Genomic DNA, 17,207 nt, shown 5'->3' with positions numbered 1-17,207 from the left:
TTCGATGACCGGCGTCCATGCTAGCGGGGTGCAAAGAACACCATATGAGTGTGATCGTTGACAGAGCAGCTAACTGGCTTCTGTGCCAGTGGCACATAAAAGGCACCATTTGAGTGTGATCGTTACCAGCGTCACCTTACTGGCACTCAAGCCCCGTACTAGTAGGGTGTTAAGAGCACCATCCGAGCGTGATTGTTGCAAGAGCAGCTATCACTGGCTTCCGTGCCAGTGGCACGTAAAAGACACCATTCAAGCGAGATCGTTACCAGCATCGTCTTACTGGCACCTGTGCCGGTGGCATGTGTAAAAGATTCGAGTGAGGACGTTGCCAGTACCGCCAGACTGGCCCTCATGCCAGTGGCATGGAAAAAGCACCCACTACACTCTCGGAGTGGTTGGCGTTAGGAAGGGCATCCAGCTGTAGAAACTCTGCCAGATCAAGATTGGAGCCTGGTGCAACCATCTGGTTCGCCAGCCCTCAGTCAATTTGTCCAACCCATACTGGCAGATGTTAAACGATGATGATGATGAGATGCTGACATCTGAAATTACATTTTTAGTTGTTGACATTATAAGAATTGAGAAACTTCAAGATTTTGAAATAATTCTTTTTAGGAATGGTAAATTCCAAAGCATATAATCCAGTATTTACACATTATAATTTATAGATTTATTTGCTTCGAGATTCACCATTCCCAAAGGGATTATTTTTTAGTTGTATTTTAAACCTGTTTTTACCATATTTCTGTTGAAATGCTCAGCCCCTGTTCCAATTAATTTTGTGTATATATATATATATATATATATATATATATATATATATACATATACACACACATATATGCGACGGGCTTCTTTCAGTTTCCGTCTACCAAATCCACTCACAAGGCTTTGGTCGGCCCGAGGCTATAGTAGAAGACACTTGCCCAAGGTGCCACGCAGTAGGACTGAACCCGGAACCATGTGGCTGGTAAGCAAGCTACTTACCACACACCCACTCCTACGCCTATTGAGATATTTTGAAAGTTTCATTTTCTAGCTATGCTTTGATTCCTAAATATTTCTTGTAGAAGAGAGAAGACTTTGGAAGCTTGTTGTAGATTTAGCATATTCCTGAGCCAGTCAAAATGGTGCCAAACATATTACCAAAGCAGTTTATTAATACAAACTGAAGGTGTACCATTTTGTTTTTTTTTTATTTTTATCACATTGCTTTTTTTCTTTCCTGTTTTGCAACTTACCTGGCAACTTCACTGGTTCCAGTGGTGCATGCGAACGTATGCACACACACATACACACACACGTACACACACACACACACACATGCTCAAAAGCACCCGGTGTACATTGTCACGTGGTTCGTGCTTGGAAGGGCGACCAGCCATGGAAAACATGCTAAAGCTGGCACTGAAGCGCAGTGCAGCCCTGCAGCTTTCTGGATCTTTTCAAACTGTCCAACCCATGCCAGCATGGGAAACAGATGTTAAAATGATGGTGGTGGTGGTGGTGCTAGTGGTGGTGGTGGCAGCAGTAGTGGCAGCAGCGGTGGTGGTGATGGTGATGATGATGATGGTGGTGGTGGTGGCAGTGACAGTGGTAGTGAGGATGATGATGATGGTGGTGGTGGTGTGGTGGTGGTGGCAGTGACAGTGGTAGTGAGGATGATGATGGTGGTGGTGGTGGTGGTGGTGGTGGTGGTGGTGATGATGATGTAAAGTTGATAATGTTCTATTTCAAGGTGCTCATTGTTAATCTTTTCTCTTTTTTTTTATCTTTTACTTGTTTCGGTCAATAAACTGTGGCCATGCTGGGGCACTGCCTCGAAGAATTTTTAGTCAAATGGATAGGCCCCAGTACATATATGTTTTTATTTTTAAACCTGGTACTTATTCTGTTGGTCCCTTTTGCCAAACTGCTAAGTCATGGGGATGTAAGCAAACCAACAACGGTTGTCAAGCGGTAGTGGGAGACAAAGATGCACACACAGTCACACACGCACATACACATGACAGGCTTCTTTCAGTTTCCCCTCTACCGAATCCACTCATAAGGCTTTGGTTGTTGGCCGGAGCCTATAGTAGGACTGAACCCTGAACCATGTGGTTGGGAAGCAAACTGTTTCCCCGCCCAGCCATGTCTGCACCAATTTTGTTATTACCATCTTTCCCATGGAATTTGTTGTAAAATATCTGAGGCTTAAAATTTGGTTAACCTTTTCATCACCGTATTTCTGTTGAAGTACACTGTTTTTGTTTCATTTAATTTCTAAAACCACCACCACCACCACCACCACCACCACCATCATCATCATCATCATCATCATCATCATTTAGCGTCCGTTGTCCGTGTTGGCATGAGTTGGACAGTTCGACCAGAGCTGGTAAGCTGAGGGGATTGCACCAGACCCCAGTCTGATTTTGCATGGTTTCTATGGCTGAATGCCCTTCCTAACGCCAATTGGAACGTGTGAGTGTAATGGGTGCTTTTATGTGCCACAAGCAAGGGTTCTACTTGTGTGACACCAGTTCTGCGTTGACTATGATTTCACTTCGCTTGATGGGTTTGTAGAATATGAATGACACGGAATTTTGATGAAAGATTTTAATTTAAATGACTTAAAAAACAGAAAGTTTTGTCGTAAAATATATTTGCCAATTAAATGTGGCAGTCCTGTAGAGGATGGTATTACTGTTGTTTTTAGCCCCAGGAAGACATCTCCTCCAGCTGGACAATGACAGTATGTGGCCAATTAGTATTTGCAAGGGAGGTCATCACTCCCATCTCTAGCCTCACATGATACACACAGACCCAGGTTTCTGAGTGGGTACCCATCTTCAGTGTGTGTTAATCACTGGCTAGTGATGAAGAACTCATTCCACTCACAAAATACTATATCCTTTTTCTTTTTCTAGCGACACACTGTCACTGATCTTGTAAAGAGAGATAAGTTATATTAAATCTCTGAGTAATAGTACTGAATCATAAAATATATTTGCCAACTAAATGTGGCGGTCCTATAGGGGACGATGTTACTGATGTTTTTAACTGCAGGAAGATGGGTAAAAACTCAGAAACCCAGGTCTGTGTGTATCACATACGGCTAGAGATGGGAGTGATGATCTCCCTCACAAATACTAATCGGACACAGACTGTATGTCATTGGCCAGCTGGAGGAGATGTCTTCCTGGGGCTAAAAACAACAGTAGCACTGTCCTCTATAGGACCACCACATTTAGTTGGTGAATATATTTTATGATTCTGTACTCTATCTGTTTATCTCTTGCTCAAAGATTTAATATAACTTATCTCTCTCAGAAACTTTTGTGTCATAGAATCCAGGTGGGGTCTCAGGTATTTGGGCGCCAAAAGGTTTACTGTATGTATTATTATGCTGATTGTTTCTGGCATAGGCACAAGACCTGAAATCTAGGGAAAGGGCTTAGTTGATGTCATTGACCTGAGAACTTGAATGATATTTTATGTCACTAACCCTGAAGAAATGAAAATCAAAGTTGACCTCAGCAGGATTTGAACTCAGAGCACAGAGGGTCAGAACAAAGCATTCTATCTGATGTTCTAGCAATTCTGCTTATTTCCCACCTTTCTGTATATAAAAATAATGAAACTGCGATTCAGTATTGAGTATTTGATTTCATTTGATCTTATTCCACATGGCCTGGAATTTTCAGATTCTCTCTCTCTTTCTTTCTTCTTTCTCACTTTCTTTCTTCTTTCTCTCTTGCTTTCTTCTTTCTCTCTTGCTTTCTTCTTTCTCTCTTTCTTTCTTCTTCCTCTCTTGCTATGCGATATATTTGTTACAGGTAATTAGACTTCTGGGAGCATCCAAGTACCATCAGAAGTTTTACAACCTCTGGGTTTTCTCTCATTAACGTGTGTGTGTGTGTGTTTATGTGCATGCATGTGTGTATGTATGTATCTATCCATCCATCCATCTTAACTGCCTTTTTCCACCTCACTCTAAGGGATATAATATACACCTACACACATACATATACATATATATATACACACATATGTATACATATATATGCACAAACACACACACATATATATATATATACATACATATATATCACTTCTGATGGACTAGCATCCCATCCAGGTGAGGACCCTCTATGCCAACGAAACCAGGAAACTGGCCCTTATGAGCCAGGCATAGCTCGAGAAGATACAAGCAGCAACAACAACAACAACATACATATATCATCATATAACATCCTTTTAATTGATGATGATGATGATGATGATGACACAAACACACACACACACACACACACACACACACACACACACACACACACACACACACACATGCATAGATTCATATTCTTGTCCTTAAAAATTTCAAGATTCCATGTTGCTATGACCAGGGTTTATGACCTGTTCATCTCTGCAATCTTAAATCATTAGCTTCAAACCCACATGTTGTTGTTGTTGTTGTCGGCGTTGGCGTTGTTGTTGTAGCAGTAGTCAAAAGACAGTGCCTTTTTAATGCATAACAACCTAAGTGCATGATTTTTCGAATTGTCTTACGCAGTCTTTGACTCTGCGAAACATGCTTCGATGCTCCGATCTTATCCGTAGACACTTCTCAGGTATATCCTTGAACAGACAGCTATTCACAGAAAAGTGTTGCAGCATTGTTTCTCCTGCAGAATAATAAGTAGAATTACTGGCAACTCGGATAATCAATGAAATTCTGCGGCGCCACACGAAGCTTCTTATTTACCGTTATTGTCTCATAGCATGTCAATTGCATTTCTATTCGGAGTACAAATTAGTGCTACTAGTTGTTCATTTAGTATTTTCGTTAATGAAGTTGATCAGTAAATATGGGGCTTTGTTAATTTTTGTTTTATTTTATTTATTTTTATCTCACATTTATTTAATTGTCTTTTGTATTTTGCAGTGATAAAATGACAATGTAGATTTCCAATGAACTTTTTTTTTTTGCACCTGTTCAATAAAACGAAGCATTGATCTTTACCTGCAAAGTTATTGTATTTTCATATTCCATTCAGATCTAAATATAATTCTTTCCCACATTCCTCAAATGTTTTAACGCATTTAATTTTCATATTAATTAATTAGCAAGAAATCCTTAAATTTCTTTAATCTGTATCCTTTTTTTTTTCTTTTCTCAGCTTAATTTTTGATGCACCTGAGCACTGTATATTTGTGGTGCACCTGAGCACTGTATACAATAATTTCATTATTATTATTATTATTATTATTATTATTATTATTATTATCATTATTATATCTAGAAGTATATATACATTCATTATTATTGATTTAAAAATAGACCTACCTAATCGGGTCACTAATTAAAAGAAAAAAAAAAAAACAAACGTTAATTTCATGCAGTCTTAATCACTTCTAACATCTTTTTGTCTTTTACTTGTTTTGGTAATTGGAGTGTGGCCATACTGGGGCACTGCCCTGAAGAATTTTAGTTGAATACATTGACCCCTATGCTTATTTTTTAAAGCCTGGTGCTTATTCTGTTAGTGTCTTTCACTGAACCACTGAGTCACAGGGATGTAAACACACCAACACCGGTTGTCAAGTAGTGGGTATCTATCTATCTATCTATCTGTCTATATATATATATATATATATATATATATATATATATATATAATATATATATATATACATACACATATATATATATGTATATATACATATATATATATATATATTATATATATATATATATATATATATACATATATATATATATATATATATATATATATATATATATATATATATATATATATATATACACAACAGTCTTCCTTCAGTTTCTGCCTACCAAATCCGCTCACAAAGTTTGGGTCAGATCATGACTATAGCAGAAGACATCGTGTACCCAAGGTGTCATACTGTGGGACCAATTGAACCCAGAACCATGTGTTTTGGAAGCAAATTTCTTACCGCACAGTCATGCTTGTGCCTATTGCCACAAAAATTATAAATTATCAAACTTTGCCATCAAAAATTTTTTTTTTTAACCTTAAAATACAAACTTTTGGTGCCTAAAAGCAGTATAAAAAGGAACATAGTCCTCTTATTTTTTTTCCCTATTTTTCATACCTCTATTATTTGTTATATTTTTCTAATTAGGTATAGAAACTGTGGTTAATTTCAATTGCATTTGAAAATATTATTTATTTCTTTTCTTTTTTTAAAAATTTGGTTTGCAATAATCTCAGTGTGAAATCACATGTCGAAATAGATTTTGTTGCATCTTGGGAGGATCATTATGCCAATAATAATAAACACACACACTGGTTCTGTTTCACTTCTCTAATTATTATTATTATTATTATTATTATTATTATTATTATTATTATTATTATCATCATTATCATTATTATTATTATTATTATTATTATTATTATTATTATTATTATCATCATGATCATGATCATCATTATTAGTCAACTAGTTAATCATTTAACCAATTAACTAATCAATCATTTGATTAATTGTTCAGCTAGCCCATCGATCAGTCAGGTTTGTCTGAGTCCTTTTGTTGCCAGTTGCAACCTCATCTTTTATTGATTCCAGTTCTGCTCCAATATTACGCAGTATTTTAAGACGGCAAGCTGGCAGAATTATTGGCACACTGGACAAAATGCTTAGCAGTGTTTCATTTGTCTCTGAGTTCAAATTCCGCCGAGGTTGACTTTGCCTTTCATTCTTTCAGGGTTGATAAAACAAGTACCAGTTGAGCACTGGTGTTGATGTAATCAACTTGAACCCCTCCCTCAAAACTGCAGGCCTTGTGCCAAAATTTGAAACTGATATCACATAGGGTTTTCTTATAATAATACATTCTGTAACTGGGAACATCACAAAACCTTGTTTAGGCTTAGCAGCCCTTCCTGTTTGTTTTCACTGTCCTATTTGTATTACCAATTTTGATCCGCCACAAAATCCCAAATTTTATTGTGGGAGCAACTGTTTTATCGAAAGCATATATTGTTGTTAAATGCTCGAAATACGAGACTAGAAAAACAGCCAACACCTGATGAAGGGTCGTTCTTTATGTTGTTTTTGTCTCTTTTCCATTTGTGTCTTTCGTTGTTCGAAAACAAAGTCAATATTCCATGTACTCGTACTTCATATTTTTTTGTTGTACACATTTCATGATGTATAGATGTAAGTATGTACATATACATATGTATATATGCATATATGTATATATATGTATATATATATATATAATATATATATATATAGATATATATATATATATATATATATATATATATATATAGATATATATATATATATATATATATAGATATATATATATAGATATACTGGTGAGATAGTCGAGATGCTTGAACGGAGATGTGTGGATATATGTTGCATGCAAGAAATAAGGTGGAGAGGAGGATCAGCTAGGTTCCTCACAGGCAAGGAACGCAGGTACAAGATTTTCTGGGCAGGGAACACTGACGGGGTTGGTGGCGTGGTATACTTATCGCTGAGAAATGGGTAGATAAAGTAATTGAGGTAATCAGAGTAAGTGACAGAATACTTAAGATTAGATTAGTGCTTCATCATAGTTTAGCAACCATTATATCAGCCTATGCTCCTCAGTCGGGGCTACCCGATGGACAGAAAGACCGATTCTATGACACTATACTGCAGACTACCTCATTGACGAACGACAGAGACCTTATCTTTGTGGCTGGTGACTTCAATGGTCACGTTGGACGACATGCTGGGGGCTTCCATGGCGTACATGGAGGCTATGGCTATGGCTCCTGCAACGAGGAGGGAACCAGGCTGCTGGAGTTCTGCGATGCAAATAATCTTATGATTTGCAACACTAACTTCAGGAAACCTACCAGCCACCTAGTCACTTACCAATTGGGCCAACATACCAGCCAAATTGACTACATCCTTACAAGGCAAAGGGAGAGATGGCTGCTTATAAATGCCAAAACCTTCCCAGGTGAAGAATGTACCCCACAACATAGACTGGTAGTTAGTGACTTTAGGATCAGGACTAGGAGGACAACCAGAAGACGACAAATATGGAGAAGAAGGATCTGGAAGCTTAAAGATCCTGCAAATGGACAGAGATTTAGGGACATATTACTTGAGGGAACCTGTGGAAGAGGCAGACCCAGGAAAACCTGGGACGAGGTGGTGAAGCACGACCTTCGAACTTTAGGTCTCACTGAGGAAATGACTAGAGACCGAGACCTCTGGAAGTGTGCTGTGCGCGAGAAGACCCGGCAGGACAAGTGAGTCCACAACCCGTGGCCTTCTACATGGGATGGAGCCAGCCTATGTATGCATACCTTCCCTTCTTGGGACACAAAACTCTACTTGTGAAGACGTGTTGAGGCAAGTGAGGATCAGAATCGAAATCGGTCAATGGAAATTGCGGATGTGCTACCAGTGCCGGTGGCATGTCGAAACTCTGCTTGTGAAGACCCATTGAGGCAAGTGAGGATCAGAAACGAAATCGATCAATGGAAATCGATCAATGGAAATTGCAGATGTGTTACCAGTGCCGGTGGCATGTAAGAGAACTTTCCGTTTCGCGACCGTTGCCAGCACCGCCCCGTTTCGTGTCCGTTGCCAGCCTCGCCTGGCCCTCGTGCCGGTGGCACATAAAAAGCACCATCCGTTCGTGGCCGTTTGCCAGCTCTGTCTGGCACCAGTGCGGGTGGCACGTAAAAAGCACCCACTACACTCACGGAGTGGTTGGCGTTAGGAAGGGCATCCAGCCGTAGAAACACTGCCAGATTTGACTGGGCCTGATGAAGCCTTCTGGCTTCACAGACCCCAGTAGAACCGTCCAACCCATGCTAGCATGGAAAACGGACGCTAAATGATGATGATGATGATAGATATATATATATATATATATAATATATATATATATATATAGATATATAGATATATATATATATATATAGAGATATAGATATATAGATATATATAGATATATAGATATAGATATATATATAGATATATAGATATATATATATATAGAGATATATATATAGATATATATATATAGATATATATATATATAGATATGTAATATATATATATAGTATTATATGATTGAATACCACACATCCTCTTCCAAGTAAGTTTTATCTTATATATATATATATATATATAATATATATATATATTATATATATATATATATATTTAAGATTGTTATGTAATGTGTCTTCCAGCCTCAGAACAGGATTTGTTTCTCAGTGACAATTATTCATAATAGAAATTTATAAATAAATACAGGCGTTTATTTTAACAAGTGTGTAATATATAAATAGGATTTCTTTATAATTGAAAGAATACACTGTATGTATCTTTTATGTGTTCAGTAATTTCTGATTTGATGCTAAAAACTATCTATTTTCATATTTGCATAAATATAGATATATCCTCCAGTATGTGTATGCATGCTTGAATGTGAAAACATGTATACATATGTGTGCATATATATGTCCGTGTGTGTATAAATATATGTCCGTGTGTGTATAAATATATGTCCGTGTGTTGTGTGTTTGTGTGATATACATACATAAATACATAAACTCATGCATGCAAACAAACATACACACAGGTGGAGGATATATAATTTTTGTATCTAGATATGACACTCCACCGTACATGCATGCTGAGACACTGAAGTTTTGTCATGTGTTTCAATATAAACTGACTGATATTAATAAATAATTCTTATATTCAATCATTCATGTTCTTTTCTATGATTTAATAGCAGGAAATTGGTTATTAATATATTTGTAATTTTGCCATTGAAATGGATGTTTAGATTCCAAAGTGAAAAATTATTAAAAGAAGCACTTGGTTTTTTTTTTTTTTTTTTTGAGTCAGTCCGTTGCAGATGATATATTTCCCATATAAAGGAAATGTGATAGTCAGCATGGAATAGCTTTTGGTGTAGTGAAACATCTGCAAGACTAAGCATGTTTGACGAACAGAGGAAAGTTAATTGGCAAGAGAAATACTCTGTCCACTGTCCCCTGAAATACAGAGATATGAAACTGAAATACAATGATATGGCTGAATCTAATATGAAGAGATTGGATATTTATATTTATAATTTGACTGGAGATCAGTTCACTTTTGATACCCTTGATATGACCTACAACATAGGCGACTATAAATGGATTTACCTGTGATGAATAATTTTGCCTCCTTATTAATGGATATGAAGCTGGATCAAAACAAATGAATTAAAAAAGTACTTTTTATTGGATCTTTGAAACATTATCTTTGATAATATATTTTACATATAAAGAAAATTTGGTAGTTATATAAAAACACATAGGCAGCTGCTGCAAGGAAAGAAAAATACCAATGTTTTGAACTCAGGCTCTTTCTCAAGGGAGAGAAGAGAGATAGTTCCTTATGTTGTTACCCAGGAGTCACAGTACTAATGGCCTCATGGCATCTACATATGATTTCAGTAACAACTTCTTTTTCTTTGGATTACTTGTTACCAATGCAAACCTACACTGGATTCCACCAATTTTGGATTTTACATACTTACCTTATGATTTCTTCTCTATCACTGGATCCACAACCTTTCGTATCCATATGCTTCTTTTATTCTTATTTCAACAAATTTCATTCGGATTCAGACTTCTTCAAAAAATATCTTTTTTGTTCATATATTTATTCTTGGACCTTTTTTTTTTTTTGGTAATTTTGCAGGTAAAATAAGAAGGGAGTTTCATGAAGCTCTTGATATCTGTTAATATGCAAAGCTTTTCACCAATATGCCCCATGTTTCACCAATATGCTCCATGTTTCACCATATGCTCCTTGTATCTCTGTTGGGAGCAGTTTCATATAAAACATTCACAATTCTGTTTTTTTTGTATTTTATGTCATTTAATACAATTTGGCAGCATTTATTGACGTAAGTGGAATCTAATATTCAAAAGAAATCCAGAGAAAATCCAGTGTGGTTGGATCAGTTATTTAGATCAATAAATACTGATTGTAAATTGATTGTGCTAATTAATATTTATTTATTTATTTTCTTTTTTACTTCAGGGAGAAAAGTATGATGGCAGGAAAGCTGATGTCTGGAGCTGTGGTGTGATATTATATGCACTTCTTGTGGTTAGTCTAAATTTAGATTGTCATTAAGATAGCTTTTAACGAATGGCAAGAGTACATTGTGTATTGAAATTTTAATTAGTTATGATTTAAATTGAATTTTTTTTTTGTTCAATTTTTCTCTGAATCAAATGAAAATAATTGTTAATATTCTTGTATATTCTTAGTTAATTTAACTGATAATTAAGATTAGAGTCTCGTTTTTTTTTTCTTTTTAATAATAATTTTGTAGTTTCTGTTTTGCTTCTTCCAAGCTGATAACAATAACAAATATTTTTATTCAAATTTAAGATTCACAAGAATTATTTTATTTATTGTTTAAAAATCAATTCTGCATTAATAGTACAATGTGATGTAGAGTCCAACTTGAGTACAGTTCTTCCTTCTTTATTTCAAAAAAATAATAATAATAAAACATTTCATTTCCCTTGAAATATTTCTAAGACTTATTGTTCCATAATTCCAGTGAATTCTGATCAAAGAAACTGGTGGTACATCAGCACATGACTTCATAGATTTCTTTCTCAGCATATCCCTCCCCTGCCATTATATGTCTTTTGCGCTAATGAAGAAAGGCTGAAGATGCTCGACCTTTATTCTTTAGAAAAACGCCGCCGCCATGGTGATCTCATTCTCGCTCACAACATCATAAGCGGAAAGTGTAACCTCCCGAAAGAACTGTTCTTCACTCCTACTCCAGAGCGTGGACTGCGGGGTCACTCCGAAAAGCTCTATCTGCGATGATTTCATCTCAGTTGAAGAAGAGGGGCTTTCTCCATCTGAGTTGTGGATCCGTGGAATAAGCTGCCGAACGAGATAGTGAAGATGCCGACGACCGCTCGGTTCAAAGTCTCTCTTGACCAGAAATGGCATGCACACCCTCCCTGTACATAACTCCATGTCCCCCTACATGGCCTTGCTTTTTACTTTTTGAGCCAAAAAATTAACTTAACTTAACTAATCTGAAGCCAAATGGTGATCCAATTCCGATTCTAGGCATTTGTACTGTTAGATATATTTTGTGGAAAGTAGACTAGTCAGGGATATCCTGCTGTCTCTCTTTGGAATCGGCACCAATTCAGCTTGGGGTTGTTACTAATCTAGGGTGTAAAGCAGCTGTTTATGCTCATAGCACTTTCCTGGTCTCCTGGTGGCATGAAGGCCTTTAAAGTGGTTTTCAGACTTGACCTAAAATTGATTTTAATTCAATCAGGTATGTCATTATCTTCTGAGGGTTCCATAGTGCTACCATTTCTTTTGCCAGACATATTGGTAACCTTCAGATCTATCTTTTGATCTTTTGGTGACCAGTGAAAACTTTCTTCAAGTCAGCTCCTTTTGTCACTTTGCTAAACTTTCATGGCCTACACTATTCATATTTGGGTGTTGGTGATATCATTAGGTCAGGGTTCAGCTTTGATCCATAATGTTATAATGCCTGGAGCCTTGATAATACGCGATTAGGAAATCCTCCAGATAAGATTCTTGCTACAGTAAAGTTGCTGATTGAGGAACTTGGCATGTGTGAGATGTGGGGGTTGTTGGAAATGAGTATTTCTAAATAATGTGTTGATGATGATGATGGTGGTAGTGGTAGTGGTGGTGGTGGTGGTGGTGGTGGTGGTGGTGGTGGTGGTGGTGATGATGATGATGATAATGAAGGGGAGATTGGAGAACCAAGGCAAAAGAAAATTCTCCTAAATATTTGATGTGCAAGAACTCTCACCTCTAAAAATATTCCTAAGTTGTGCTTTGGAAAGAAAGCAAAGTAAATACATAATTATTTGCTTTTGTATGACATTAAATTAGCATAATTAGTGGACAAATGAATCTACAGTACTTAATTTAGTCCTTCTGTTGTTGAGAGTTCAAATTGTAATAGACTCCGTTTGACTTTCCATTTACCCATTAGAAATACTTTAAATGACAAACATTTTGATATATATATATATATATCACTAGGTTACCCATACTGCATTAATGCATGTAGAAAGATGCAAACATTAGGCTCTTAAAAATCCCCAAAATTTATCCCAGCACCTAATTTTCTTAAATTAGGTGTTTGCAATTAGACGGTAAAGGAAAATTTGGTACTAAATTGGTAGAACCAAAATCATGGCTTATCTGTCTTTTGTCTCTTGACTTTTGTCTTTTCTACTTGTAAGATTCTCGTTTGGTTTGATTCATTGATTTGACCGTCTTAGCTCAAACAAACTGCATTCTAAATACATTTCCGTTTATTTTAAAGGGTGCTCTTCCATTTGATGATGACAATTTAAGAAATTTATTGGAAAAGGTTAAGAAAGGTGTCTTTCACATTCCCCATTTTGTGCCTCCTGATTGTCAGAATCTATTACGAGGCATGATTGAAGTGGATCCTGAAAAACGTTTAACGGTATTTAAACAGTTTCGTCTCTAAATAAAACAAAACTTTTTTTTTAAAGATTTTCAAATCAAAACTCTATAAGAAGTCTAGATAATATAATTTTGTTTAATTATTTCAAATAATAATTGCTTTATGTTTTGATTACTTAAGCAATGCTTTGATAATTAACATTAAAACAATCAGCATAAAATCAAAGACAGGTAATTATATATTCCGAAAGAATTTCCCATAGCTGCTTTGCTCTTGTTAAGATTGTGGTGTTTATGTGATGATAAAATTACCTGTCACTTAGTAACGAATTGATTATACCCAATGGAAAAATAACTACTTTATCCCTTTTTTTTTTCACCTTGTGATAAAATTTGATTTATTAAATGACAGTAACAATGTTATTTCTTACAATGGTTGCAATAGAATCGTCTAACTTCACTCTCTCTCTTTCTGTGTCTGTCTGTCTCTCTCTTTGCTTGCATGCCTACAGCCATTTGCAATTGCGGATCTCCATGCCAAAGTCTGAAGATTCATGATTTTTCTTGGGAAAGATATGACAATGGTTTTTCAATTGCCTTCCACTGGTTTGCATACAATCTACTTTGGTAACATCCGATTCCCTTGAGCTTAACTTTGAGCCTCAGACTCTCTTTAAATCTTAAACAGAGAGATTAGTTCATGTAACATCAAGGCATGTCCAAACACTGTTGGATCTGTGTGATACATGTCTAGGGGCCAGTGTTTCTCTGAGTCCTTGATCCTTAACCACATAACCATGTTCTGCTAGTTAATCCACAATTGGGGTCCCTGGTAGGTCCCATGACTCCAGGCTAGAGCAGATCTGAGAGTAATGGTGACAAAAGGGTACCTCCAGATTCCCCTAAACTTCGGAACCACCCAAGTTGTAGCCTCATTACTTGATGCAATTTAATATCTTATCCAAGATTAACTTCTGACATCATTGGGCTAAATTCTTGGAGATTTTATCAAATGTGGTTTATGATAATGAATGAAATTATTGTATACACTGCTCAGGTGCACCACAACTTGTCAAAAAGTGCATATAAAGTATATGCAGTAATGTACAAATGTCTGGAAAGCAAACAGTGTATGAGTCAGATACATGCTTGCATGTGTATGGAGGGGAGAAAATCAGGTGTAGTGTTGTCGAATCTCAGGAAGTATGGAAGTTTTGAAGGATGCAGTGCTCCGACAACTAACAACTGATGCCGGCAGTCTGTTCCATGCTTCAGCAACTCTTAGCATGAAAAAATGTTTCTGAAAGTCATGGGAGCTGTGCTGTTTTCTGACTTTGTAAACATGTCCATGGGTGTTAGACAGGTAGAGTTTGAAAAGGTGGTCAGAGTTATTGTTTGTAAGATGGTCAATAATTTTATGGGTGTCTGCCAGGTCAGCTGCCAGATATCGGAGTTTCAATGTATCCATGCCCAGGGAAGTAAGGCGTTAAGAATATGGCAAATGCCTGATGGAGGGTATTCTCTTGGCTGCACGTCGCTGAACGGCTTCCAGACGATTAATATCCTGGGCAAGATAGGGGTTCCAGACTGGTGATGCAAATTCCAGGTGAAGTCGCACCATAGCAGGTAAAGCCGCTGATAGATAGCTGGAGAGTGGCTCACAAAGGACTTGGTGAGTGATGCCAAGACACCCTCAGCCTTCTTGGCGATTTTAGCAATGTGTTTTGTCCAACACAAATCGCTGTCGACAATAATGCTCAGGTCATGTACTGAAATAAATTAAGTCTAGGTAGTTGTTGATCTTAGTTCAGAGCCTGGCTCACTGGCAGTTATGATTATGAATGTTCCACTTGATTCAATCAGTGTGACTTCCTGCCCATAAAAATTAACATGCAAGTGACTGAGTATTTCACAGACACACTTACTCTTAATGTAGTTCTCAGGGAGATTGAGCATGGCACACTGAATATGACAAGGCTGGCCCATTGAACCACAGGTACAACTAAATTTTGCCAGCTGAGTGGACTGAAACAATATGAAATAAAGTACCTTGCTCAAGAGTGCAATGCGCTACTGAGAATTGAACTCCTATTGCAGAATTTGAATTCAGAACGTGAAGACAGACAAACTACTGCTCAGCATTTCACCTGGTGTGCAAACAATTCTGCCAGTTCACTGCTTTAGGAACATGAATTATTACCATGAAGTTTTAATGGAAGGCTTTGATTTAAATCACTTTCAAACAAGAAGGTTGCATCATAGAACCAGAGGCTGTGTCAGGTGGGTTGGTATCAAAAGGGTTAAGAGGGCATCTTTCAAGTGTTGCCAAGAACCATGAAAAGAATTCAGTTCATTCACATTAATTTTTCCATTTTTAAAAAATTATTATTGGAACCGAGGAGGAATGCAATAATGTCTAAATTACATAAATAAGTTTTGCATTATCTTTTGTGTTTGTACAGTCATTTGATAATCAAATTTCATCAATACCCATCTTAACGAATGAAGCTTCTTTCATCCTTTCCTTGTTCTTACAATTTATTTTTCTCTCCAACACACAGAGCCATTCTCTGTCTCTCTTCCCCACAAGCACACATACCACTTTCTCTCTTTCCCACACGAACACACACAGAGGAGGAGGAAAATGTATCCATAATTAATTGCTGTAAATTTATCCATTCATTACAATCTCAACTATCAAAGATTCTTTGTTGCATTGTAATCATTACAGATCATTGCTTTTTAACTTTGGTGAATCGTTAATATTACCATTACTTAATATTCCTCTGCATTAATTACTTTTCAAAGTTATCCGCTATGTTTATTATATATTAACTAATAATGGTTCTGTTAAACAAATTAAAATTTTGCCAAGAAGAAAACATCTTCATATAAATTAAAGAATAAGGAATCGAAAATCTTTTGAGAAATCAATTTCTATTGTCATTCAATAATGCCTATTGATTAAATATTATTGATACTTATTCCTTTAAGACTGAATCTATTTTTAATAAAAAAGAAATAAAATTTTTAATAAAAAAAATTTTTTTTAATTTTTAAGAAAAAAAATTTAAAAATTTTTAATAAAAAAAAACTTTAATTTTTAAGAAAAAAAAACAATTTAAAAGATAAACATTTTCTTCTTTTGCTATTTTATAGTTAGAAGAAATTCATCGGCATCCCTGGGTAACAGCGTGAGTAGATATATATATATATATTTTTTAATTTTTTTTTTCTGCTAATATTTATTAAAAAAAAAAAAAAATTACGTCTCTCCTTTTTTCAGTCAGTCACTTAAATTTAGCGAATTAAGCTCTGAGTTTATTGCTCATTTGTCAGTATTTGTACTTATGTAAACTGTTTCAATCACATTAAAAAAACCAGGCTTGAAAGACACATATATATATATTACATAACAAAGTTTGGTCACCTCCCCCACCTCTCACCAAAGGGATAAATTTATTATTTCCAGTCATTTTCAAATTTTAAGATAATTTCTTGCTTTCCTATGTTTTTAAAAAAATTTTCTTTGATTTCAATTCTTTTCTATTTTCTATTTTCTATCCCTTAAATAATCTCAAGATTTAACCATTTTTTTTCTGAGTTTGAGACGTTTTTTTTTTCTTTAAGAACATAATATTTTTTTCTTTTGGTTACTTCCAAAGAATTTTCAATAGATACTTTTG

General features: G+C 35.9%; 1 protein-coding gene across 9 annotated transcripts in view; it reads left to right on the top strand.

The window, feature by feature from the left end:
- LOC115217166 (serine/threonine kinase SAD-1-like) overlaps nt 1-17,207 on the top strand; it is a 362,920-nt gene that overhangs the window by 216,885 nt on the left and 128,828 nt on the right. For all 9 annotated transcript variants that reach the window (XM_036507077.1, XM_036507076.1, XM_036507071.1 and 6 more), the window contains exons 7-9: nt 11,101-11,169; nt 13,415-13,561; nt 16,681-16,715. In XM_036507077.1, coding sequence (XP_036362970.1) covers nt 11,101-11,169; nt 13,415-13,561; nt 16,681-16,715 — 251 coding nt within the window. The remainder of the gene's footprint in view (nt 1-11,100; nt 11,170-13,414; nt 13,562-16,680; nt 16,716-17,207) is intronic.

This window comes from Octopus sinensis, linkage group LG11 (genome assembly GCF_006345805.1).
Source record: "Octopus sinensis linkage group LG11, ASM634580v1, whole genome shotgun sequence".
NCBI lineage: Eukaryota > Metazoa > Mollusca > Cephalopoda > Octopoda > Octopodidae > Octopus > Octopus sinensis.
Note: the sequence above shows the minus strand (reverse complement) of the source record. Positions and strands in the feature narration are given on the sequence as shown.